Source organism: Oculina patagonica, chromosome 11, assembly GCF_052425735.1.
Source record: "Oculina patagonica isolate OP01 chromosome 11, crgOcupat, whole genome shotgun sequence".
Lineage (NCBI taxonomy): Eukaryota > Metazoa > Cnidaria > Anthozoa > Scleractinia > Oculinidae > Oculina > Oculina patagonica.
This window is the reverse complement of record NC_135768.1, coordinates 13,442,056-13,467,238: the sequence shown is the minus strand read 5'-3', so window position 1 is coordinate 13,467,238 and position 25,183 is coordinate 13,442,056. Positions and strand designations below refer to the sequence as shown.

Genomic DNA, 25,183 nt, shown 5'->3' with positions numbered 1-25,183 from the left:
TAAAATGAGCAGCTGACAGGCAGTACGGCTTTTATCAGACCTGTTCAAGCAATCCAAGTACTTAGAAGCATTTGGTATGGTGTGGCTCTCCCGGGCTGATATGATAAAAACCGTAATTTTGAAGCCATCAATTTAATTTAAGGACAGTAATTTCGTTATTGCCATCTTTTCATCTCCGTTCCGCAAGAGAATTGAACACGGATTAAAGCAGTAACAAACCTGGCGGTTTGGACGAAATTCTTGCAATAAAAGCCATCGCCAAAAAGGGCTGAGTGGTGGGGAGGTGAAGAAGGAGGGTGTCGCAATGTTCATTCAAAAACAGCCCTTTTATGCCATACTTATGTCGTTTACTTGCCGGGAGGGGGGGGGGGTAGGGCGTTGTCTTAGTCAATTCTCTTTTCGTCATTAAGTTCCAGTTTAACCTGCGTTAAGGCTTTCTTTTTATTTGGCGGCGGCGGAAGAGGGGAGTTTTATCTTCTGCCGCGAAAAAAAAGAACCCTGATCGCAGGTTACTGGAGGCAATCTCTCGGGCTCAGTCATTTCTTCAATATTGGAGACTTCATCTAAACCAGATGACGTTTAATCATAGTTTTAGTAAACTCGTCCCTTGTACCTACTTATTTGTAACAAAAAAGCTTGGAACGGAGGAGGAAAAACCTTGGGCATAGAACCAAAAAAACTGTAGACATTGAAAGCGTGAGGACATGGCATAAAAGATACACGCGTTGTAAAAATAGTAAAACAGAAAGAGCATTCCCTTGGTGCAGTGCATCCCAACCAAATACATGTACTTCCAATGATGCCAAGGAAACGACTTTAAACCGGAACTTCTTTCCTTCAGTTATAGTTTTTAAAACCTCCCTGATCGTCACCTGAAAGTGACCCCTACCTCAATTATCCCAACTTTCACCCGAGCAGCCTGCCTCGAACCCGGAGCTTTTGGAGGCCCTACACGAGAATTTCAGAGGCGCTACTTTGCGCCTTGAATCTTTAAAGCGTGGCGGAACGATTAAGCGTTCGTAAGCATTGTACATTCTTGTTCTTATACAGAATTATCATATTGTATTCTGATCTATTGCCGTTACTTTGAACTCTCATATTCAATTTTAATGGATTAATGTTACCCCTAAATCGCACATTATACGAGCCAGTGGAGTTGGTGTTTAAGTTTTTAATAATTTAATTGTTCAAGTTGAATGTTTTGGACTTTTATTTTGGCAACCTGCTATTTAGGCGATTGTCGTAAGAAATTTATCAACGCTTTACATAAAACGATTTCATAAAAACTATAAATCAGTACTCAGAGCAAACTAAATCACGCACGCGTGTTATTTTTTAACGTGAACGCCCGATGTATGTTTTTCCTCATTAAAAATTCTAATTAAAATAAAACATTTGTCAAAAGGACTATTTTCACGTTTGTGAAAGGCATACATGAATTGTATGTTGATTCCTATTCTGTTATATGGTGAAGACATTCAACAAGTCGTCACCATAACAACAGGAACTTGCAAAATAGGGCTGTTGAATTTCACTGTTTCTTTTTCTTCTTCTTCCTCATGATCGGCCCCTTTATTGTCATCGCTTCTTGTTACTGACTCAAGAGGCATTAGCTCCTCTGTGTTGTTTTTAGCTATGTTTCTACGAGCAGCGTTACTCCAGTTTGACAGTTTTTGTCCTTCAAGAACTACTCCCCTCGCGGACACTCGGCGCGCGAGAATCTCATCAAGTTCCATGTCAGAGCTTTTCAGCAAGGACCGATTCCTTTCTTTGACAACGTTGTTGTCCAGGCTAAACCTGGAATCTGTTATTTCCCGTTCGTGTTTGTCTAGGTCGTAGTTTTTTCTATGAATCAAAGGAATTGTCAAAAAGTTACTACACGGAGAACACGAAGGGCTGTCTCGAGACGAACCCCTGTACCTGAAATTGTTATTACTTCTCACGCTGCCGTTTTGACTTTTATAGGAACTTCCGCGATTAGAGACGTGGCAGCTATTCCGTGGTGATATGCCAGGGGACTGGTGCGGAGAGCGCAGCGAGCTCAAGCTAATTTTACTTCCGGTGATTCGGGACGAGTTCGGCAGCGTTTCTAGTTGATCCCGCAATCTGTTTCTCAACTTGTCTATGGTAGAGTTACAAATGCCTAAACGACTTAAAATTTCCAGAGCGTCTATCTGAAAATGCTTGGTCCCTATGGCGTAGAGGTAGGGGTTTGTAAAAGAGTTGATTGGGTATACGAAGACAAGGAAAAACTGAGCGGCTGGTACATCGATCAGCGTCTTTCCATATATGGCTATTAGACTGACTAGCGCTATCGGGAACCAACAGGCAAAATTAGTGATGACCAGCATTGCCATTCGCTTGGCTACTCTGCTTTCTACGCGGTTTACACTCGCACCAGGTCCCGAGCCTCCAAGGCTGCAGTACATCCTCCCGTAACAGAAAAGGACGAAGAGAAACGCCAAGCCGTTGGTTGCTAGGAGAAAAGTGACATAAGCCTTAGAAACGGCGCTTTGCACATCGAACGGAAGACAGATCGCCACTTTCTGATAGCTGCTAACTTTGAAAAGGGGAAGAACGGCCATTGTTAAGGCAAATCCCCAGCCTACCCCCATTAATACGATGACCTGTTTTGTATTCAAATGTTTGTTAAGCTTCAGGGGATGAACAATGGTGAAGTATCTTTCCACTGTGATTATCGTTAACACGAATACAGCGAGCTCTGTGGAGAAAATCGACACAAAGCCAGCAATTTTACAGCCGTTGCGATACTGCCATTGGATAGCAAAGTTTTGATATTCATTTAGTGAGTAAAGATCTGCGCTGGCTACCATCAATAAAAACACTCCCATGCAAAGGTTCGCGAATGCCAGATTGCACATCAAAATCTTAGCTATTGATATTTTCCGTTTACTCAGCAGCAGAACAAACAGCTTGAATGAATTCCCGAGAATCGCGAACACCAGGACAAACCAGGAGCAAATGCGTAGCGCGTATGAACCCAACAAATCACCGCACGGATTAAACACGTCGTTTTTAGGCGTGCAGGTAACGTTTCCAAGCTTTACTGGCGGCTCAGTGACAGCTTTTTCCTCATCGAAGCATGCATCAGGAGGTAAAGTTATGCCGACATTAGTCGATCCATTGCCCTTGTGTGTGCCAAGATCAAATGGATCAGTGGTTGTCGTCCGTGCCATAGTTGTCGGACGCGCAGTAGTTGTGACGCTCTTGTTGCAGATTTTCTTCGTGGGTCTCGTGTTTTGAATGCTGGGTAGCGTAGCAACTACCTCAGAGGAGTCCGATTTGGATTTAATAAGGCAGCAGTGAAATGGATACTCCACGCTGGCGTTGACCAAACGTTTGAAAGACACGATTGGTATTTCCCATAATGCTTTCGCTCCTTTGATTATGAGATCTGTCAAGCCCTCAAGTCCATCCCCGGGAAGGAAGTCAATTTGAGTCCCTTGAAGATCTCTGAAAGAAAGATCAAAGATCAGTTGATAACTTCTCCCTACAATAAAAATAATAAACACTGCGGTAAAAAACATGACAAGACAACGCATGTCAGAAAAACCTTGATTTTAAGAACTTAACGTTTCGTATGTTACAACATACATCTTCAGAAGTACCGTTAGCAAGATAACTATAAGATTTTAAAGTGAAATAAAAGACTGGTACCTAATCTAAAAAAGGGAAAAGAATGACAATGATGTTAATTAATAACAAAACAGACTTAAAAATCTGCAGAAGAAAAAAAACAAACATTATGGCTAGTAGAGAAAAAGTTTCTCACTGCCAACGTTTTCATTTAAGGCTGGTTTTAAATCGCGAATCAACAATGTCTCCTTATTTTACAATATATGTCTGATATTCCTGTTGCTAGAATGTCAAAGTGATCCCATTTAATGTTGTGACCCGTTGATGCGATGTGATCTGCAATGGCTGATGCGTGACAGCTCTTCGAAAGTGCTTTGAAGTGTTCAGTTTTTCTTTTACGTATTCGACGATTTTGTTTTTGTTCTCCCTACAATATCAACGCATTGCCATGTAGAATGGTGACGAGAATATAGAAAGTCGTAATTAAGCAGTACATTCGTCAGAATTGTCACCGTCTAGTTGCAACTTGATAAACTAGTCTTAAAGATGAGATATTGAAGGTGCATTTTTAATTTAAAATTCTAAATCGTTGGTTATTGCCGGAATAATTAAATGAAGTCTTTTTTTCGAGCCTTGTGGCACATAATCCGGCGCACAATTCCGTTTTTGGTAACGTAAAGCAACTAGCAACTACTCCCAGGTTATCTGACAACTGACTTTTTCATGCGAGAGCTTGGCTTGCTGCGTATGTCAGAGTGCATGTTTTGGCGCTAAAACCGCTGGTGACAAACACTGATGTTACCTTCTTACTTGATAAACTAGTCTTAAAGAACGTAACTGCTTCGTTTGTTATCGAAGAATGATGAAGTGTTTCTTTTGGAAGGGAAGACTGTCCACTGTCACATCCGGCAGCCTCGTCGAGTATTGATAAATTTTGGTTACCAATAACCAAATAGCCGCCGACAGCCAATAGGCCACCGGGAGCCTCACAATCATCTCCAAACCATGCATGAATTAACTCGTACGCAACTCAACTGAAATACAGAAACATCTCATTCTATGTTTCTATCTGATGATTTAGGCGCTAACTATGAATGTGACATGTTTATACTCACAGTGTTCGAAGTCGAGCTCCTTCGAAAGCTTTTTGATGTATGTCTGTCAGTTTACTGCCCCGTAAAGATCTGTTAGTAAAAAATGAAAAAGTAAACTCAACTCAATAATAATAAGAAATTTGGGGATTTAGCTTATATGTAACTAATTTTCTTCGATTATACAGGTCCCGACTGTAAAACCCTGTTACGTGATTTATGTCGTTAAGACTGAAATGGTGGATGACTTACAATCGATGAAGTTTTGTGTTGTTTTTGAAGACTCTGTTTGGAATCTGTGCAATGTCTGTATTCATTAAGTCGCTGAAAGAAAAAAAAATGTCAAGTTTTTCAGTGTAGCCTGCACGAAGACTTCTCCTATTTTCTTCACTGCTGGCACAGGATTTGCCAGCAGGCTAAAGCTTTGGAATTCTTATTCACAAAAATATTGAGCAGAATTATAGTCATACGCATGCCTTGCGCGATCTGTTCTTATTCTTAGAGAAAAACTACAGGGATTGGTACCAAGTTAGGGCACTCGGATATGTGGGATCGTTTAGGTCGTTTAGACAAGAAGTAATCTCGTGCACAGACCTCTCACGGCCACTTTTTGGTACACAGTAAAAAAGCCTGAAACAAACCTGACCTATGGTATAAATGATTGAAGGTAAAATAAAGTCGAGAAATTTTCCCGATTTGTAATGATTTTGATTTTCTTTATTTTCTAAAGAAATCTACTTACAGTGTTTCAAGTTCATGGTACTTTCCCAGCGTTTTAGCATCCAGGACCTTAATTGGATTGTTTTGAATGTGCCTAAAAGGTAGCAAATGATCTAACCTCCAGAGTTATGTCACCTTATATTGTCAACTTCATTATTTAGCCTGAACTTCGCAGTAAATGTGGTTATCATCGTTATTTTACACTAGAACTATTTTGTGATTTCGGTTATTATTAACATAATTTGAAGAACCTGGCATAATTTTGGCATAAGTAAGCAAAATCATGCCAAATATTAGTAACATAGTATGCTATGCTTGAAACGCTCTGCTGACTGTTTTTCTTATTACTGTTTAACCCGACTTAAAATTCTTTTTTCACGCCTACGTGTCAAGTGATCAATTTTATCCAATCACAATCAGAAAAAAGAGGAATACTGAACTGCTGCTAAAGCCTGAGAATACAAGGAATATATACGTACAGAAACGTAATCTGAGAAGGCTTCCTAAACACAGGAAGCTTTTCAAGCTCGTTATATTGCAGTTTCCTGTGAAGCAAAAATACAAAGAAGCCATTATTCCCTAGCTAGGTTAATAATATACTGTATATACATACTTATCGTCTCCTGGGTCCAGTTGCTCAAAGGACAATTAAGTTAACCTAGAAATCGCGTGAACTTTGAGTTTCGTTTTATATGTTATGTTATTTCTCGCATTTTTGTTTTGTTCAGCCGTTTTAATTTTAAACTACCATAAAATTTCGATAACAATTTTCCCCGGAAATAAGTCCCACCGAACATAAAAGCCCGCCAAATCTCTGTCGCAAAAATCCTTCTGATAATAGCCTCCCCCCAAATATAAGCCCACATTTTGTTCTAAACGAAAGATATGATTTCTTTCGATTACAAGCTCCCTATTTAGAGCTGTTTTTAGTATTTTATGTCGTTTGAGCAACTTGTGCATTTTTGTGCTGTTCTTTCAACGAATGCCTTGTTTTTTTTTTTTTTGAAACGCAATTTTTTGCCGATGAGAAATCACCTGATAAGATGTTAAGTCAGCAAAAACACTAAAAAACACAACAACGAAAGCAGGGTCAGGGTCCCAAAGGGGACTCCAGGGCTTCAGGCCCAAAAAATCCGGGCTCTGTGGAAAACACTCTCAGGGCTCCATGCTCTACAGCAAAGGGTTCCAAGCAGTGAGCCAGCAAAACGATGGGGCAAGAAAATTTCAGGGCTCCTAGCCCCCCACTTCCCCACCCCCCCCCCTTCCCCCTCCTTTGGGACCCTGAGTAGTAACAACAACAAAAACAAGTAACAACAACGACAAAAACAGTAACAACAACAACAACAATTCAAAAAAGATGAGAGGTTTCAGTAAAATATATACACATCGTCTCTTTCGCAGAGTACTGGCGGATGTCGAAACTAAGTAAAAAAACGAAACTTAAAGAATTCCCAGTACTCACAAGTTAGTCAGCTTAAGCTCATCTAATGCACCATCGGCGATTCTTCGGAGGTTATTGTTGTTCAATTTCCTTTTAGAACAAGAAAAATGCGTCTGTTATGCTGAATCAAGGGACGATAAAGGGTAAGAGAGTGAATCCCCATACAGGCCTTATTCCAAAGGTAATCCTTCTTAAGTTATTTTTAGACATGGTACCAGTACTTCTGGGGATGTTAACGCATTGCATGGATGTTTTCGTACGTTTCCAGGAAAATGCAAAGACCAAAACATGGTGGTCCCCGCTAGGGATAATTCTGGTCGTCCACCCTGAAAACGCGCGAGAACATCCACGCAACGCGCGTTTACATCCGCGGAAGTACTGTGTACCATGTCTAAAAATAACTTAAGAGGGATTACCTTTGGAATAAGGCCTGTATGGGGGAGTCACTCTCTTACCCTTTATCCTTTCTTGGCTGTATTTAAAACAAATTCAAACTAGTACACTGGAATTTTCTACTTACAAATGTATCAACAACTTCAGGTCGGACAATGAGTTCTCCTTTATCTCTGTTATTGAGTTGTGCCCCAAGTCTCTGCAAAATTTAAAATAAGATTGTTAAAAATAAAGTGACACAACACATGCTAAATGTTAGTTTTAGTAAAAGCTTTGGAAGTTAAGGCTGGTTTTCACTTGGCAAAAGCACAAGCACAAGCATAAGTAGAAGCGCGCGCATAAAAAAAAACGAACACACTCATTCTGCTTATGTTCGGTCCTCACTTACATTAACATTGCACAAGAAGAACGAACAATTTGTTTTCTTTTGTTTTTGCTCGTGCTTATTCTTAATGTGGACAGTATAAGAAGATTAGAATGAGTGTGTTTGTTCTTCTTATGCACTTATGTGCTTATGCTTGTGCTTGTGCCTAGTGAAAACAAGCCTTTAACTCGTATCATTTATACAGCAGTTTCACTGTATTCCACAGCGCATCCGTACTGCGTGCATCCTCACTGTGGCGGCTTTTTGTTTGCAGCTAAGATCGCCAGAGAAAAAAATATTTTTTTCTCTCGTAAATTAGCATGGTGGCCATTTTCCCTTCACAGGTGAACAATAATCTTTTCATAGAATTGGGATGGGCAAATTTCCACGTCAAAGGAAATAATTTGACTGGAAACGTGATTTACCTACTGGTTTATCATAGTAGCAAAACATACTATTCATAACCCATGAAGTTTTAAATAATTTTACTATAAAACCATTTACTTACAAATCTTTCAGTAAATGAAGACCTGTAAAGGTGTCATGCGAAACGCTGCTTATTCTGTTATGCTTGAGATCCCTATAAAAAACACAATCCAGCTGAATCAGGCCTCCGTTTCCAAGCGTAAAAATGTCAATTCTCTTCTAATGATTATCATACATTTCTTTTAATGTAAGTTCTGAGAATTTGGTGGTTCATCAAGACAATATCTTCTAGTTGATGATTTTCTTTATTCTCACCACCTGTGTGCTTGACAATGTATTAACTTTGTTATGAGAATTTAGATGTTACTTATGTATTGATTCAAGAGGCATGCGTGTCTCAAATGCCTAAATGCCTAAGTCAAGTCAGTTGCTCAAAATTCATCACCAAGACCCGTTTAATACACAAATTCTTGGAAGCCTCTGGCATCTTCGTACTGTTTTCACGTAGGTATACTTTTCATTTTTGCTGCTTCTACTGCTTTCCATGACAAATACATCAATCAATTATTAAACCAATCAACTTGCTTGACTGTAGAGTTTTTAAAAAGTCGAAAATTTCCCTTCCACAAGAAAGACATCAATAGAAAGCTCAATATCACGTGCCATTTCTTGAAAGGAAGCTTACAATCGTACTTACAATTTTTTCAGCTCGCTAAGATTGGAAAATGCTCCTTGCTGGATAGTTGAGATGAGGTTGTTGTCAAGGTACCTGCGATAAATAAAACTCTTTACTTATCATGCTGCTACACAGTTAGATTCTTCATGATACTTGATAGTTTCATGAGGATTTTTTACGTGATGTTGTGTTACGAATTATATCTGACTGGAACACAGTTCTGCTCCTTATTCAACTATCTTGCAAAACAACACAACCAGTAAGTTCTTGTAATGGAAAAATCGCCTGGATTAATAAAAGTGCAAACTTGCTTTCTACAGGTTATAAAAGGAACACTCCACCGCAGGAATAAAATGTTGTTAAAGTGTCGGAAATATGTGTCTAAACTAAAACATTTTATGAAATATATAACTTTAATAACATCCATATTGTGAACATTTTAATCAAATTATCAGCCAAATTGGATCTTGAATACCCCAAACGCCGCCATTTTGGATTTATGAAGTCACACATTACCCCGATATGACGTCAACATAAAAATGTTGACGTCGGGAGATTCAACATCCGAAATGTCTAAGCTTTATAATTAATCTTTTCGTTAAGTATTTCTAACAATTAAATAGTGAGTCGTCTCAAAAGAAGAGAATTAAACACATTGATGTCTACTCACAACGTCTTTAGTTTCTTGAAACAAGTAAACATGCCAGGTCTTAAATCTTCAATTTTGTTGTTGGAGAAATGCCTGTGAAATTAAAGCCGAACAAATTAACTCTACTTTAGTTTTACTGTATTTTATTAATAATTAACAGATAATACCATAATAATCCAAAAATTAGCCCTGTGTTTATATTTGCTAAACTTCTCGATCAGGTGTGCTTATTTTTGGATGGAAATTTGCGTTTCAAAAATTTTTGGGTAGCAATATTTTTGGAAGAATACTACGAGTTAACATTTTTAAGTGCATACAACAATTCAACATAAAGTCCCCACTCTAATGACGTAACATACAAAAGAAGCCCTACAAAATCGGGTTATAATCGGAAAAAGCTACATCATTCTTGAAGAGCTCTAATTTAAGATACACCCATGGGCTCTATACATTCAGGAGAGTTAATTATCGAAAGGATTTTTGTGTCTGAGATTTGGCGGGGGCTTTTCTGGGGGGAGGCCGAAGCTTATTTCCGCGAGGCTTTTTTATAATTTTACTTAATCTGAGAGAGTACATCTTTTTGACCTCACCGTCCCTATCTCAAGCTATTTTCTAATTGTCTTCCTGCTTTATTTCTAAAAATAACTTAATTGATTCTTATCGAAATTGGGCCGTCAACACGAAGTTAGTTCTTCTGAATCATTCTCCATTGATTGTATATGATTTTTTTTGTTTTCGATCACTGAAAAAGACGCCTAGTTTTTCTTAGAGTAAAAAGTCTGCGCATAGTGGATGACATAAGGAAAATAAAGTTGTTTAATATGTACTCACAGTTCTTCTATGTTTTCTATTGGTTCACATGGCTGCGACCCAAATGTTGTGCAGCCGTGGCCAGTGACTTTACTGTAAAAAGCAAAAATAAAATAAATGATGACTTATTTATAGCAGTTAAATAGTGCTATATTGCCATAACGCACTTTTATTATCATCCACGACACAACAAATGTCCTCATAATTGCTAAGGACGTTTTAAGTTCTAATCCCTTCCTAACCATAACCTGCAATTCAAAGGTCTGAAAGGTACAATGTCTCCCTAAATTTAACAAAAGGGGCGTTGAAAAACAGTCATGCAACCAAGAAATACAGCGCAGCTATCAGTTTTACTGTAGTTTTGTATTTTTTCGCAAACAGTTCGCGTCTCTTTATGTTACGTTAACCTGGTCGCAGTTTTTACGCTCACCATCGCTTTTCGTGCTTGCCATGCGAGATAATCCTTGAAAACTCCTTGTTGTCATTCAACAGCCACAGCAAAGAAAATGGATGTCAAGCCGTTTATTGTAAGAAGAAATATTCTTTCTGAAACGTCATTGAAGGCTAGTTTCATGCGTTAGCGCATGGCGAAAGAGGCTTAAAAATTACAAACAAAACGTTTCGAATGCAGGCTAACTCTTTTAATTTACCGCTTTTAGTTTTTACTAAACCTTTCTTCGTTTTACGCAGACAGCCAGTACTTTTGCGAAACTTAGCAGGACTCGCAAACTCAAGATTAATCAAAATATTTTGTGATAAATACAAAGTCCTGAGACGTGAATACATGTACAATTTAGGTGTCCGTCGAAAAAGTCCCAAACGCTCTAAATATAGTTTGATAAGGTTTCAAGATTATCTGACATTAATTTCCGCACCTTGCGGCCGGATATGTACTTTACGCATCCTTCTATGAAGTTCCTTTATTTTTTAAAAGCGGCAAATGAATAGAAAAGATTAACATCACTCTATAAACGTCAAAAGCTCAAACATCTAGCTTCTAACCGAAATACAAGCCTGACTCAGTTGTTGTTTTGTATAAACATATTTTAGGAAAGCAAGATTCATACTGAAAATTAAATTGTTGAATACATTTGCCAGTAAAGACATCAACGAAATTTTAGGCTATCTACAATATCGGCCATTACAGTGTTTTTATTTTAATTAGTTCTCGCTACCTTTTACAAATGGAGTTCATGCACATTTCACAGTTCACAGGCTGACTAAACACGATAAATTGGATTAGTTTCCCCACAAAGCACACTTCAAGATAAATAATCTGTTTGCTGCTGGGAAACATGCGAAAACAAATACTAAATATTTACATTTGTAAACACACATGCGAAATGGCGGCAGTTAAAAACAGCGGAGACCGAGTTAAGTTACGAAGTAGACACATTATATACTTACACTGTGGAATTATTTTCTGGTGGGATTAAGCAATTTTTTGCTCTCGTCGAAGAGACGATAGACAAGGACAGAACCATGAACAAACTCAGCGTTTTCATGTTTGAAGTTTTTCCCGATTTGAAGATTAAGGACAGCTGGAAAACAAACAGAAATGTTAAGCGGGTCACAAAATGTAATTCAAAGTGTCCAGCGGGTACTTATTACTTACGAAAAGCGATTTTCACTTGTGGTGATAATTAGATTTCAAGATGAATCATTTGGTTAGAAAGAGAGCTTGGCAAACTCTTAAACCATCGAACAGCCAGTTGTTAAAATGACTCCTAGTGATTAATATGTTTGGGAACGGTAAAATGTATTCATTTTCGGCTTTCAATACTTTGTAATAAATGCAAGTCCAGAAAGACTCTTAGCAAAACAAAAGAAATTTCATTAGCACACTTTAATACAAGAATGGTTTGATAGATAATCGGCCCGCTTCGCCAATGCAGCTGTCAGAGAAAGGACACCTTATCAATTTCTTATCGCAAGCCTAACCTAATAAATGCTCGTGCGATACGAAATTTATTTCCTGCACCTAAACTGAAGTTAGTTATTTCGTGGTTTCTTTGTTCGTGGAATTAAAATGCAAATTTGTTGTTGTGGTAAAACAATATCGTCAGACCAGTGACATGAATGCAATTCATGCAAAACCTATTGTCTATATATATAACACTGGATTGATTATAAAAATTAATAATTCCACGCTGTAGTACCATTTGATAAAGCCGACAGCAAATGACACAACGCGTACTGTTTCCATGAATGTTTTTGGTAATTTAAAGGATAAGCGATTTTTTTCGACGATTTTTTTCGATGATTCCACTTGTCAACTCTGGAGGAATGGTCGCAAACAGTAAAACTAATCATCAGTAACAGAATCAACAGCTTGCAACGCCACGAATTACGCACTGCTCCTAAAATCTTAGAAAATAGTCATGTTAAGGCGTACTTAAAGGAGTTACACGACAAGTACGTACTAGTTCCTGCGGATAAGGCTGGCAATAACATAATTTTTGTTTGTAAGCAATTCTATATACGTACTCTAATGGAGGAGCTTGGACTAATTTCTGGAAGTACCATCAATTCTACGTATGAAGCACAAGACGTCACGGCAGATGAGGTTATTCAGAACCACGCCTCAACCTTAGATGACTTATTTAACATCAAGTTACATCAGAAAGAGAGAAATCTGCCTCAACTATACTGGATACCAAAGCTTCACAAGACACCTTATAAGGCACGATTTATTGCAGGTTCATATTCGTGCACCACCACTAAGTTATCCAAATTAATCACAGACTGCCTTAAACTAGTCGAAAAGCATTGTACTTCTTATTGTAAAACAATTATGGAACGGACAGGAGTCAACAGCATGTGGATTATCAACAACTCCTTGGATGTTCTTCGCGCATTGCAAGAAAAACAAATTTCGCTAAACAAGATAAGTACGTGGGACTTTTCAACTCTCTATACAAGTCTTCCCCACGACAAGCTTAAACTTCAACTGCATGATCTATTAGAAAGAGTTTTTACAACCAGAGGAAAGGGCTTCATTGCAACCAATAACTATTACACTTTCTGGACGAATGATAAGAATTCTACGAAATACACCTACTTTTCTTGTAGAGAGCTTTGCCTCGCTATTGACTTTCTTATCGACAACATCTACGTCCGTTTTGGAAACTCAGTTTTCCGACAAGTTATTGGTATACCAATGGGCACTAACAGTGCGCCTTTATTGGCGGATCTGTTTCTTCACACTTTCGAGTACGATTTCATGCTCAAAACTATGAAGCAGGACATGCCAAAGGCCGTCGCATTCAGCAACACCTTTCGTTATATCGACGATTTATTCAGCGTTAATAACGAGAATTTCGGCCCTTCTATCAGCGATATCTACCCGTCGGAACTGGAACTGAAGGATACTACACTATCATCAACAGAAGTGTGTTATCTCGACACAAAAATCAGTCACGGAGAAAGCAACACACCCTTCCGTGTCAGCGTCTACGACAAGAGAGATGACTTTACATTTCGGATTGTAAATTTTCCTCATATGGACAGCAACATTCCAGCCAATCCGGCCTATGGTGTTTATATATCTCAATTGGTGAGGTATGCCAGGATCTGCACATCCAAGATGGACTTCAAACAGAGACTCCGATGTCTTTCTTCACGACTGCTTCAGCAAGGCTTCAAATCAGCATTGCTTCTTAAATCGTTTAATAAATTCTTAAAACGCCACGGCGCATTAATTGAAAAATATGGCGCTTCGATAAGAGAGTTAAGATCGGCAGTTCATCCTTAAAAACCATAAAGTATCCTTTGCTTGTTGGTAGTTTTTATATCTTTTTAACAATCCTAGTTTCTCTGTTCACGCACTGTTTCATCTCACTATTATGTAGGTGCGCGCGCTAGTCTTGTGCTCGTGATATCATGCGCGCGCTTTGCTTAATTTATTTGACGTGTGCGCTTAGTTCGTAATTTAACGGTTTACATTTATTTACGTTATTTTCCTTATTATTTTGTCTTGTCTGTAACTGTGCTCACATCGTCGGTGGCTCCTCCTAAAATGTTCTGCAATTGGTATAGGATTTAATGGAGCCGAAACCAATTGTGGAATTGCACGCATTTTAGGCATCCTACTGATGAACGGTTACGGCAATTAGATATTTTCAGGAGCGTCATTACGTTCATGGTCTGTCTCCTTAGAATTTTTGCTTCAAGAATGGAACAAATTTATAATTGTAGTCCTATTCAGGATAAAATGAGTGCTTTTATTGATGTAAAAGCGGAATCTTTTCAAACATTTTCAATAAAATTTTATATCTTAGATATGCACCATCTGCAAACTTAAAATTTGGCAAATTTTCACGTGAACAAGACCAAATCAAGTTACCCGGCTTTTGAAATTTTCTAACATTTATATTTACTAGATTAAAACTTCCCTGGACTTTGACAAGGACAAGTTTTCAAAACGTAGAATCTCGTTCCCAGTGCCTGTGTTCCCCTTCAGCAGCGGTCGGGAAACTCAACGGCCAGGGCAAATCCAAAAACGGAACCAGGAAATCCTGGTTCCGGTTTGATTGTGCGCGTGCGCCGGAGATTGTGGTGCAAACAAGTTTTCAACAGCCAATCAGATTCCCCCGCTTAGCCATAACTGGCGGGGTTTCAGATTAGCCCAGAGGTCCCAATCCCTGGCGCAGACCAGAACGCGATCGCGTTGTCTGGGGACGAGGTTGCCTCACCCCTCCCAGGGTTAAAACGTACGAAAAACTGTCAGCGTGACTTTCTGCGAAAGTTTTCTTTGTGCAAAGAGATTAGACGTTGATCGTTTTGAAAATTAAAGAATTTTAAAAATCTAGTCAGACGTATAAAACACCTCTTCGCAATTGCGTGCGTATCAGAGCTTTAAGCAAACAACTTGGGGGCCAATAACAAAAACTTTCATAGAAAACATCAGTTTATTAAGTAAAACGGAAACTGTTAGAAGAGGTATATCACATGAGATCAAACCATTCATAAAACGGATCCTGAAAAGATTGCTCATCAAAACTTGACACTAATAGACACGTCTAACTGATTAAAGTTCTGAATAGGATAAAGATATAAGTGATGAAATTGCGTCATTAGATTGCATAAATGTAACTTGTTTGTCCACGAAAGTTTGATTTCTTTTGCTGGTAAAATTAGATTGGCGATTAAAAGTAACACGGGTACATTTGTTCAACACATTTAGCAAGTCAATATACCAGCTTGAGGTTTAATTTACGTAATGAGAAATTGCTTTTTTGTATACACTTATTAAAAAAATTTTTTTCGTTTGTAATTGATGAAACTCTAGCGCACACTGACCTTTTCCGAGTTCATAAAGAGAGTGAAGGAGCTGAAAAAAGCAAAACGAATTTGTTTAAGACGGAATCCGCCGGGACTTCGAGTATTAAAAGGACAAAATTATTTACATCTTATTGCAAACTTCTGTGTTACTGTTTCAAATGTCTTATCAAAAGAAAGAATTTCTAACAACACCAAACATCGAAAACAAGTTTCGAAGTTCCACTGAATTCCACTGAATCGCTTAAAGACGATTTTACAAAATAGCTGCAAGTGCGACTTCACTTATAGTTTACATGGTTCTTGTAAACTTTGAGATTCATTTTCTCAGGCTCTGATAAGAAATTGTTGTTGGTGTTTTCACGAATAATTCCTTACATCTTTAGCTTTTAAAAAGGGTAGAAAACAACACAATAGGATTAAAATTATTCTGGTATACTCGATATTTGTCCAACTAAAATTAATCATACTCGATTTCCTGCATGATGGATTCCGTCTTAAATTAAACATTTTCGACCGGTTTTAAGAGCAACGCATGCAGAGTCAAAAACAAAGCAAAAGTTCTCTTGGAGCAAATAAGAAAAAAATATGAGTTCATTTGGTCAACTACTTCTACCAAGGTTTTTTTTATGTTGTCTTAATAATATTTATCAGACATGGATAAAAATAAAAAGTAAAATATTGAAACTTAGACGTCTGAAAAAGATCCGCACTTTTGTATGATCAATAATGTCATTCATCACTATCAAAAAACACACTGTTAAAAATAGGATTTTTACGCGCCTTTTAGAAATAATGTACAGTTCCCACGAATAGACGTCCGAGTAGAAGGACCGAGACCGAATTTTCGCATGTACAATTTCTTTTCGCAAAGACGACCAACAAATAAATTATGCAAAGATGTTTAATTTAACACTTTGCTCTATTCTTCGATGATTATATCGCTGTAGAGCCGATGAATTTTATATCATAACAAAAACTAACACATCCATACCTGCAACAGCTGAAAGTATCACACGTACAAACTGAATATGGACTTGGTTGCGACTGCAAAGGAAAGATCACAGATAGCACATTTAATCGCCGCCAGCCCCTAAGCAAACTCCAAACTTAAGGCTGCGGTCTAAAGTAGTTAAGTTAAAAGCTAAAATTCTAATCCTAAAAGGCGATTGGTTGGCTGATTTGCTTAAAACCTGACGCACTTGCCACTGAGTAAATTGAAGTTGAAAAAAAAATTGCAGCTGGTTAAATGAGTTTTTCTCAAGTAAAATAATGATGATGTACAGAACCAAATGAAAAATCATCGAAATTTGACAAGCGATTCGCAAACTTCACTTTATTGCTATGGGACGTGACTTATTTTCGATGCTCTCTCGAGAATTGATCAAATAAAACGACTTGAGCTGAAAACTGTAATCCGTTCATGTTTGATTGGGGTTTTATTTCACCGAAACATTACCGTTATAATGTCAGTGGTTAAACAACATATAATGGAAATTCTCACGTTTTGCCGAAGCTCAGTTTAATCTGATTGGTTCACCTAATGAACTAATAAAACGAAACCTTAAGAAATCGCATACAAAGCGATATGTATATTTATGATGTTCAGGTTTTTAAATACTGCAGACATTTTCTTGACATATGCACTAACTCTTGAAGACGAACATGACAGTTCAGTCTTGAAGAAAGACACATTCATTGAAATAACGAACATCACACAAACCTGCCGCCTAGTATGCAAAGACTGGACAATTTCCGCACTTTGTTAACTTTATCTTTATTTTTCTACTAGAAATGGCTCTCAAATTTGACCTATTTTAAAGTCTTAAGCTACACTTTTCAGCAGTGTCGATGGATTTCCGCCACTTGGCCAATATTTCAAAAAATAAAAAAAAGCACAAAAGGTTTTTTTTTTTTCAAATACTGCAGTGCAAGCCTTCCATTAGCTTTGTTCATTTAGTCGTCGATTTTGTTTTGACTCGTTTTTTTCTAGCAATTTAGCCGCGGGGAGTAAAAAAACGTTTACAGTATTGTATTAAAACGTTACTTTATTTGCATTTTCCTTATATTATTTTTATTTTTTAAAACAAATTTTTGGCGAATTGCTGACATTTTTGAGAATTCTTGAAATTTAAGGTGACAAATCAAATATGGCGGAGTTTGGAATTTATGACGTTATTTTGGGGCAATATAACGTCGTCTTTGTCACGTGACCACCATTAAATTAAACACTTCTCAGTAGATACTATTTATAAACCATGAGTTTTTCGAGAAACTCACGGGAGGGGGCACTTTCCGCGCTATCCCCTCCCCAGTCTCACGCAACGGAGCTGATCATTGCAAAGAGCAAACATCGGCTACGCATCGGCAAAGAAAATAAAGACGTGGAATCAGTTGGCTGCGTATGGAAAGAAATTTATTACGGCAAATATATGTTTTATTTTGTCTCTGCTTTTCTCAAAGAGTCGACCTGTCGACATGATCTGCATATAAATTGTAATCAGGTGTCCCCTTTGCACGAAGATAGTCAAAACAAAATATCTCACTGGCAAAAAGGAATTGCGGTCTGTTAACTCACCAATATCGTGCAAGACGTTCAATTTAGCCATCCTTTAACTTTTATATATGACAAACAAAGAACGAGAACAAGAAGAAATATACAAAAAACAAATATTCAATATTTTTCTCAATCGGTCACAGTGACGTAAGACTTGTTGTCAAATTTTATTTGGAGTAATTCGCATTTCTGTACATTTTTATTCGTTCTTCAAGTGTGTTCCCTTGAGTTCTGCACAATGTTTTAACTAAAAACATCTTTATCCAAATATAGCTAACTAAAATTAATGTCGAATATAACTAACTGAGATGATATGACAAGAAATGTTGGTATAATTAATGAAGCAGGTGAACCTGGATTTAAAGTTGAAACTACTTATAAATATATGCACTTAAGGGGGAAACAGGGTTTTCAATATGAGAGTTTTTTATTGAATTGAAATTATCAAATTGTGTAACTATAGCTTTTCAATCAGAATGTTAAAAATATTTTGCTATTAAGGCGAGTGAAACGGCACGAAAATAGAAAATATTGAAACCCGATCTTAGAAAAATTTATGCACAATGGTTGCTTTCTCGATTAATTTCCCCCGCATTCTATTCATAAAATGTAAATGCCAGAGCCAATTTTGCGGCATTTGGCATGGTTAGCTTTCCATTCACACTCGCTAATGAAGTTATTAAACAAGATCTTATCTATTGGCTTAAAATTACGAAAGCAATTCCAAAGTTTAGTTATTATATCAGAAAACATACAGATCCTTAATAAACTATGTGATCATGCAGTGAATTCGTTTATAACAACAGAGACTTTGCAAGTACTGTATAATAATAATCGCTTCGTATAGAAGCCGTCCAATGAAAAAACGCAAAAATATGAAAAATGTTTTTGTGTAGGCAAAACGGAACGGATGCACATAATTATCACCTAAAAAAACTAAGGAAAAAACAATACTCGAGAAAGTTTTGATAAGGCATTTTATGCAGAAAGGGCTCTACACACAAAACTTAAACTAAAAAGGAATCCCTAATTTCTGTCAAACAGGTGGCTAAAAGATGTATTAACTAATACAATAAAACGTGCTCTCTGAATCGGCCTACTTTGTCAACGTGTATCCATAAAGCAAGCTAGGTACCACCTGCTGCGAGAATAAAGCCTTTCAATTGTAAGAGATAGCAACTTCCTATGAAGACGAACATAATGAAATCAGATTCAAGTCAGTCGCTAAGTTGAAATAAATACTATCGGTTTGTGCATGTTTCGACAATGTTTCCTTTACGTATAGCCATGATTAATTAGCAAGGGGGGTGACCCAAGAACACCTTAGTAAAGCTCGGTCTATTCCTGTAAAAGATAATTGCAAGCTCCCGAAACCACTAAATACTCAATAATCCTGTATTGAACTATAATATATATTAAGCTTTTGGACTTGCAAATTTGAAAGAAAAGAACTGATATGGCTTAAACACTGCGCACACACTAAGCATTTTGATGAGAAAAATTTTGTAACTATAAGAAAAGTGCAAGGCCTTATACAAAAAAAAAATATATTATTTAAATCCCAAATGGTCCAAATGGCTTAGCGTCTATAGTTCACATGTTATTGTTCTAGGCATATCTTGTCAGGTTTTGAATATTCTGTACTAAAAGCAATATCGTGAAATAAATACGTTACCTGTTGTGTGGAAACGAATGGATGTTGACAAAACGGTCCCTCTGCACGTTTTGATGTTGAATGCCCAGAAGATGTTTGCTATATATGACTCAGTTGCCCTTATCTGTCAGAGATAAAACAGAAAGGCCGGCGTAATAGTAAGTCACATTAATTCAGCAATTAAAAGCATGCATATTATGTTTTTACCGACCTCTGTTTTTATTTATATAACGCTGTTCTAAAATTTCCAGATCAGTTGCGGGCTGGCTAAAAGAGGATATATTCAAACGAGTTTGAACTGAATTTCCAAGCTTGACCATTTTAAAGCGAAATGAATAACTGTGTGCCAGTGTGACTGAATAAAATACTATAGCTACTCACCAGCCAGCTGCCAACTCAACTAAAAATTTATGAGCTATAAGCTAAGAAACCTGTCGCCTTCAAAATTTTGTTCTTGTTCTAAATTTAAAATCTCTTAGAAAACATATCTCATAAATTTTAGGTCTTCTGTTTAACTGCATATTGCGTTTTTTGTTCAAAAAAATACTGAAACAAATAAAATAAGTACAAACAAACAACTGTCGCACACAAAGCCCGCTAAAAAGCAACATATATAAACCAATGTACATGCATTAACTAAGTAGAGATCGCAATTAAAACAAAAGCTACGCGCATACAAGAATTTTACAAAAGCTATTTAAGTGTAGTCTACTTCATTTTAAGCTCCTAATGGAAAAGCTTCTTGTTTGAATTAAAACCGCCCCCTAAAGTTAGGGGGCGGCTTCGTGAACCAAGACAATTAAGTTATTCTAGAAAATCCCGTAGCGGTCACGTAGTCTAAATTTACTCTATTTATTTACATGCGCAAATTATCTACAAACAAATGTCGGCGAGAAATGATTCGCATCAGTAATTCATTATTTGATAGTAAATTTGATTCATTTTCCCACACTGCGATGTGGACAGGAAAATGAAAACGGGACTGAGTATTTGTCCAAGCAAATCTACTTCCTTACAATTTGTCCAGTAAAATATTTTTTTCAAGTATCTTAAGTTGACAAACTTTAAAAAGGGAGTTTACGCAAAGCATTAATGAGAAGAACAATCAGCTCTGCACGTGCGATATGCATCTCAGTACATTTCCTATCCGTCGTCTGCAAAATAACAACGCAAAAAGACCACATTCTTCGTGTTTTAGAGAACGTGAATCACGACGGCAAATTATCTGTATTTCTATGATCTAGAGATGCGCGAAAGCTATCTTTAGCTTGTACCTAATGCAAGTTACTTTTTAATCGAAACTGATGTCCTCGGCGTCTCTGTGGTGGTAGCATGAACTCCCTCATATTAAACTGTTTAACAGCCGATTGTTGTACATATCAATACCATTTGGCGCCATTTTACATATTTTCACTAAAAAAGGCAGAAAAAACCGCAAATTGGTCTGGTTCAACTATTAGGATCTTTCAATGTGAAATTTGTTTAACGCTAAAAATTACCCAAACATTGTGTGTTTAACATTGTCATTTTCAAAAATAAAACATTCAACATGAATATTGAGGAATTTATTTTAAATTTACTTACCTCCCCCCCCTCTTCTTTCCCCCTTCTCCAACAGAATTTTGTGTGGCAATTGCAATTTAAATTATAAAATGTCAAAATTTTTTTTAAAAAAAAAAAATTTTAAATTTTAAAAAAAAAAAAAAAAAAAAACCAAAAAAAAAAAAAAAAAAAAAAAAAAAAAAAAAAAAAAAAAAAAAAAAAAGAGAACCAAACAACCTACATCGATAGAATAATTGACACCATATTTCATTTGTCAAAAGGCCTGGTTATTAAAGCTCCTGTAGGAGCTCAAAGTTAAACCATCAGAAACCCATATGAGTTTCTGATGCTGTCGGTATCTTTATTCAAATAAATTCAAACTGTGCATTCTATAATCGGTTTTAATCTAAAACGATTATTTCCAATTCAACTATCAGTTAAGTGCTTCCCTGTGGCGTTTATTTTAATCACTTTTTTAGTTTTGCGGTTTTGTTTTTATTTGAAGTTGATTTGTCATGTTATATTAACAAATTATTCTAAATACGATCCTTTAAAAGGCGTTTCGCCCTAAATGGTTTATTTTTGGCTTGTTGATGTCTCGTTTGTTTCGTTAAAATAAGAATCACGGATAAAGATCTACTCCTATATAGGTTAAAGGTTTCCGTTATAACGATTTTGATAAAGCTTCGCTTCTTATACTGCAACTTAACCAAAAAAAAAATGCCTTATAAATAAACAAAACAAAATTAGCATTAAATTCATTAAATAGAATTTCACTCAGGGTTTACAACGGTAAGAAAGCATAATATACGTATATCCAGTAAATGTTGCCAACATTTTCGTACTTCGCTTACGTAGCGAAGAGCACGTTTTCAATTGTCCGGAACCATCGAAACCATAACTACTTAAGTCAGGTGTAACATTTTATTTGATACATATTGCGTATCCCGCACCTCATTTCACGCAACAAGACATCACGTACAATAACGCTTGCTGGAGTTCGATACGTTAGTAATATTGAATATTGGTCACTTAGCACATTACAACGCATTATACGAACATATTTGTATCATGTAAGATGTGGTTTAGGTGTTCGACCGCAATTAAGATAAGAAATCCTTCGTTCAACGACGCAGAATTCCTTTTACCCGCGACAACACACATCGCAGAACCCGTTTCTCGCTCAAAACTTAACACTTCTACTCAGAATTGTTCCCTTCAATTGCAGCTTTTGTGTAGTGTTGATATTCTTCGAGTTTTCAATGAATATGTTAGCGCAGAAAGATAAGATGATTCTTAAGTCTTCGGTCCTGACTTAATGAGATCTCTTTCTCCGTGATGTTTTCAGTTCGGACTTATGAGCAAGTATCATGTTATTACATATCGTATCACTTACATTTCAGTAAGTTTCTCTGATATCAATATCAAGATTGGAATAACTTCTGCCATGCAATAAATAATATTTTGGCCTGGAAGGTGAATATGTACAGTGAAACCCTGACTTGTCAAACGAACGTCCTCTATTACATTTATCTGATCGAATTGCAAACAGAAAAAAAAAACGACAGCTGAAATTTGTACTTCGTTCGGGCCAAGAAACACGTTTCCCTGTGGCGAATTAGATTCGCTTTTTAGCGGAACATATATGGTTCTTTTCGTCTTGCGTATTAAGACTCGAAATCTAAAATGGTTTCCGGATAACGTGACTTTTGAACAATAACAAGATTTCTAAAAGCTATTTCAAAAAGAAACGCGGAAAGCAAGATGCCTGGATGTTTCTTAGCTAAACATTTATCGTTTTGCTGACTCTTGAAGCAGTAACTTGCTGTTTCATTACTTTTTTTATCTGGTTTTGCTGTGCAACGACGAAAATCTAATTTAGCATAGAGAAACAATGTTGACTCACCTAGTTTGGATAGGCTGTGTGCTTTTACAAATGAGCCTTGTCGACTCAGTCTTGAAAAAGAACTTTCGAAGTCCACTGGTAGCCTCGACTGCAATCTGAGTTTGTTTCAATGTCGCCGCCTATTACCAGTAAAATGTATCGTAGTTTCGCAACAAAGATTCAAATTAACACTTATTGAAAGACGGATCTATACCGCGAAATGTATGCCTGTCTACAAGTAATAATAACAAGCTGGATAAATACAGCAATACTCAGTTATATCTTGTCCTACCGCGCATATAAACCGCAGGACACAGGTGTTTCTCAGGTCTGACACGCAAATTTATCTACCAGATCGATGAAATTTGTCGAAATGCCCCGCTGTTGGAAAAAATTCAATTTTGGATAAATTTTTAAAGAGGAAAATGATTAGAAAAAGAAATAGGTATCCAAAACGTAATTTTCTTTCTTCAAGCTAAATTAGCATATTATCTAATTGATTATATGTATCTTATTTCAGAAATTATTAATACTCTGAAGTTACAGACGGCAGTGAATTCAAGGAGATATATTTGGTTTAAGGGATAACAATAAAAAACGATATTTTGAGCTATGAAGTTTTCTTCAAGGATTACTTCTTTTAAATTGTAAAAGCTGAAGGTTATTTCACAATAGATTCAATTATCAAGCGATCTTTCAAGGCGTTATGTTTGTTTCGTATATAATTAGTTTCTTTTCTATAGATCAGGAAGCATGACACCTTATAAGCCAGAAAGATTATTGTTTTATTAATTTGTTTAACTGGCGTTGCCGGATCGAGTAAAGCTCAAAAACAAAATGTTTCGAAAACGTGTGTGTTTCATTCAAATGAACTGCCAAGTTCAAACGAAAAGTGTTTATCTAAAAACCAAACATGCCGCTAATTAAAATGTCAGGTCAAACTTTTGCTAAATGTGCCTAAATTTGGTGACCATAGCAACACCATCGCGTGCGCTCTGATTGGCTAAAAATGCTTTTGTTTTTTATGGAGCAAGCCCCACGCCAGCACGTCCATCCTTCTTTAATCAGTTCAAAAAGGTTGATTTTCCTCACTGGATTGTCCTAATATTAGAAGGTATTAAGATTAAAAAAACAAATAGGAAATAGAAGATTAAGCAAAAGTATGTTCTCAGTGATTTTAGAAAGACCTCGGCTGAAAACGAAAAAGACTTTGGGAGATCGCGCGTTTTTGATAGCTGCCCCATTCTTATGGAACAGTCTTCCTCTGCCAATAAGACAGGAAACATCCATCGAGTCTTTTAAACGTTCTGTTAAAACATATTTATTTAGAAAGGCTTTTAGTTAGATTTGTTATTCATTTGATTTAATATTGTGATTCTTAAATTTTACTATTTACCTACCTTTCACTATTACTCTGGAAATTTTAATATGTAAATATTGTAATTTTAAATTCATTTTTACTGTGTAACTTTTTAAATTTAGTTTAATAATAATTATTGTAATGCGCTTTTGAATATTTTTATAGAAAAAGCGCAATATAAGTATTAAATATTATTATTATTTTGGAGGTTTTTGTAACGCTTAATGGTGGGATAGTATTTTCAGAGAACACCTGCTTTGAAAAAAATAAATACCATTGCGTGTGCGTAACTAGTGCCAGTCCCTTACGCATCACCCCGACGATAACTTATAGCCTTCTTTATAATCCTTGACGCATGCAATTACCATTTACACGAAAAACAAGAGCAAATATTACTGAAGAAGGTCTGTAAATACTGGTGTTTCTTACGTCATAACCTTTTAATAATGCGAGTTTCATAAAAATATTACGTTTTTTTTTTTTTCTCCCCCCCTTCTTTTCCTATTTTTTTTTTTTTTTCCCCCCCCCCCCCCCAAACCCTTCCCCAAAAAAAAAAAAAAAAAAAAAAAAAAACCCATTTACATTTACCCCTTCAAACCCTCTCTATTGGCACTGATTTTAATTTGAGTTTAAGGTTTTTTTTGTTCTGGTCACGTAACCTAAAACTGTAATTTGAAACTCTTGCAGGACTCTACAGTGGAACAATCCTCTGCAAGAAGCTTATCTCTGGTGGATCTG

General features: G+C 36.7%; 1 protein-coding gene and 1 long non-coding RNA gene across 3 annotated transcripts; both read right to left on the bottom strand.

The window, feature by feature from the left end:
• Positions 1–1,070: 1,070 nt before the first annotated feature.
• On the bottom strand, positions 1,071–10,263 carry LOC144629523 (follicle-stimulating hormone receptor-like). The gene is made up of 11 exons (XM_078487754.1): positions 10,189–10,263; positions 9,379–9,450; positions 8,730–8,801; positions 8,115–8,186; positions 7,370–7,441; positions 6,871–6,939; positions 5,888–5,953; positions 5,431–5,502; positions 4,941–5,012; positions 4,713–4,781; positions 1,071–3,474 (listed from the first exon to the last, which is right to left on the bottom strand). Exons 2-11 carry the CDS (start codon positions 9,408–9,410, stop codon positions 1,479–1,481), a joined length of 2,592 nt encoding a protein of 863 aa, XP_078343880.1. The 5' UTR covers positions 9,411–9,450; positions 10,189–10,263; the 3' UTR covers positions 1,071–1,478.
• A 61-nt stretch (positions 10,264–10,324) lies between these two features.
• On the bottom strand, positions 10,325–23,517 carry LOC144630444 (uncharacterized). 2 transcript variants are annotated; one of them, XR_013566537.1, is made up of 4 exons: positions 23,107–23,517; positions 19,680–19,782; positions 16,442–16,494; positions 10,325–11,708 (listed from the first exon to the last, which is right to left on the bottom strand). It is a non-coding gene; the product is annotated as an uncharacterized LOC144630444 (long non-coding RNA). The 2 variants fall into 2 exon arrangements; XR_013566536.1 differs by lacking the exon at positions 23,107–23,517 and having other exon boundaries at positions 19,680–20,268.
• Between the last annotated feature and the right edge of the window lie 1,666 nt (positions 23,518–25,183).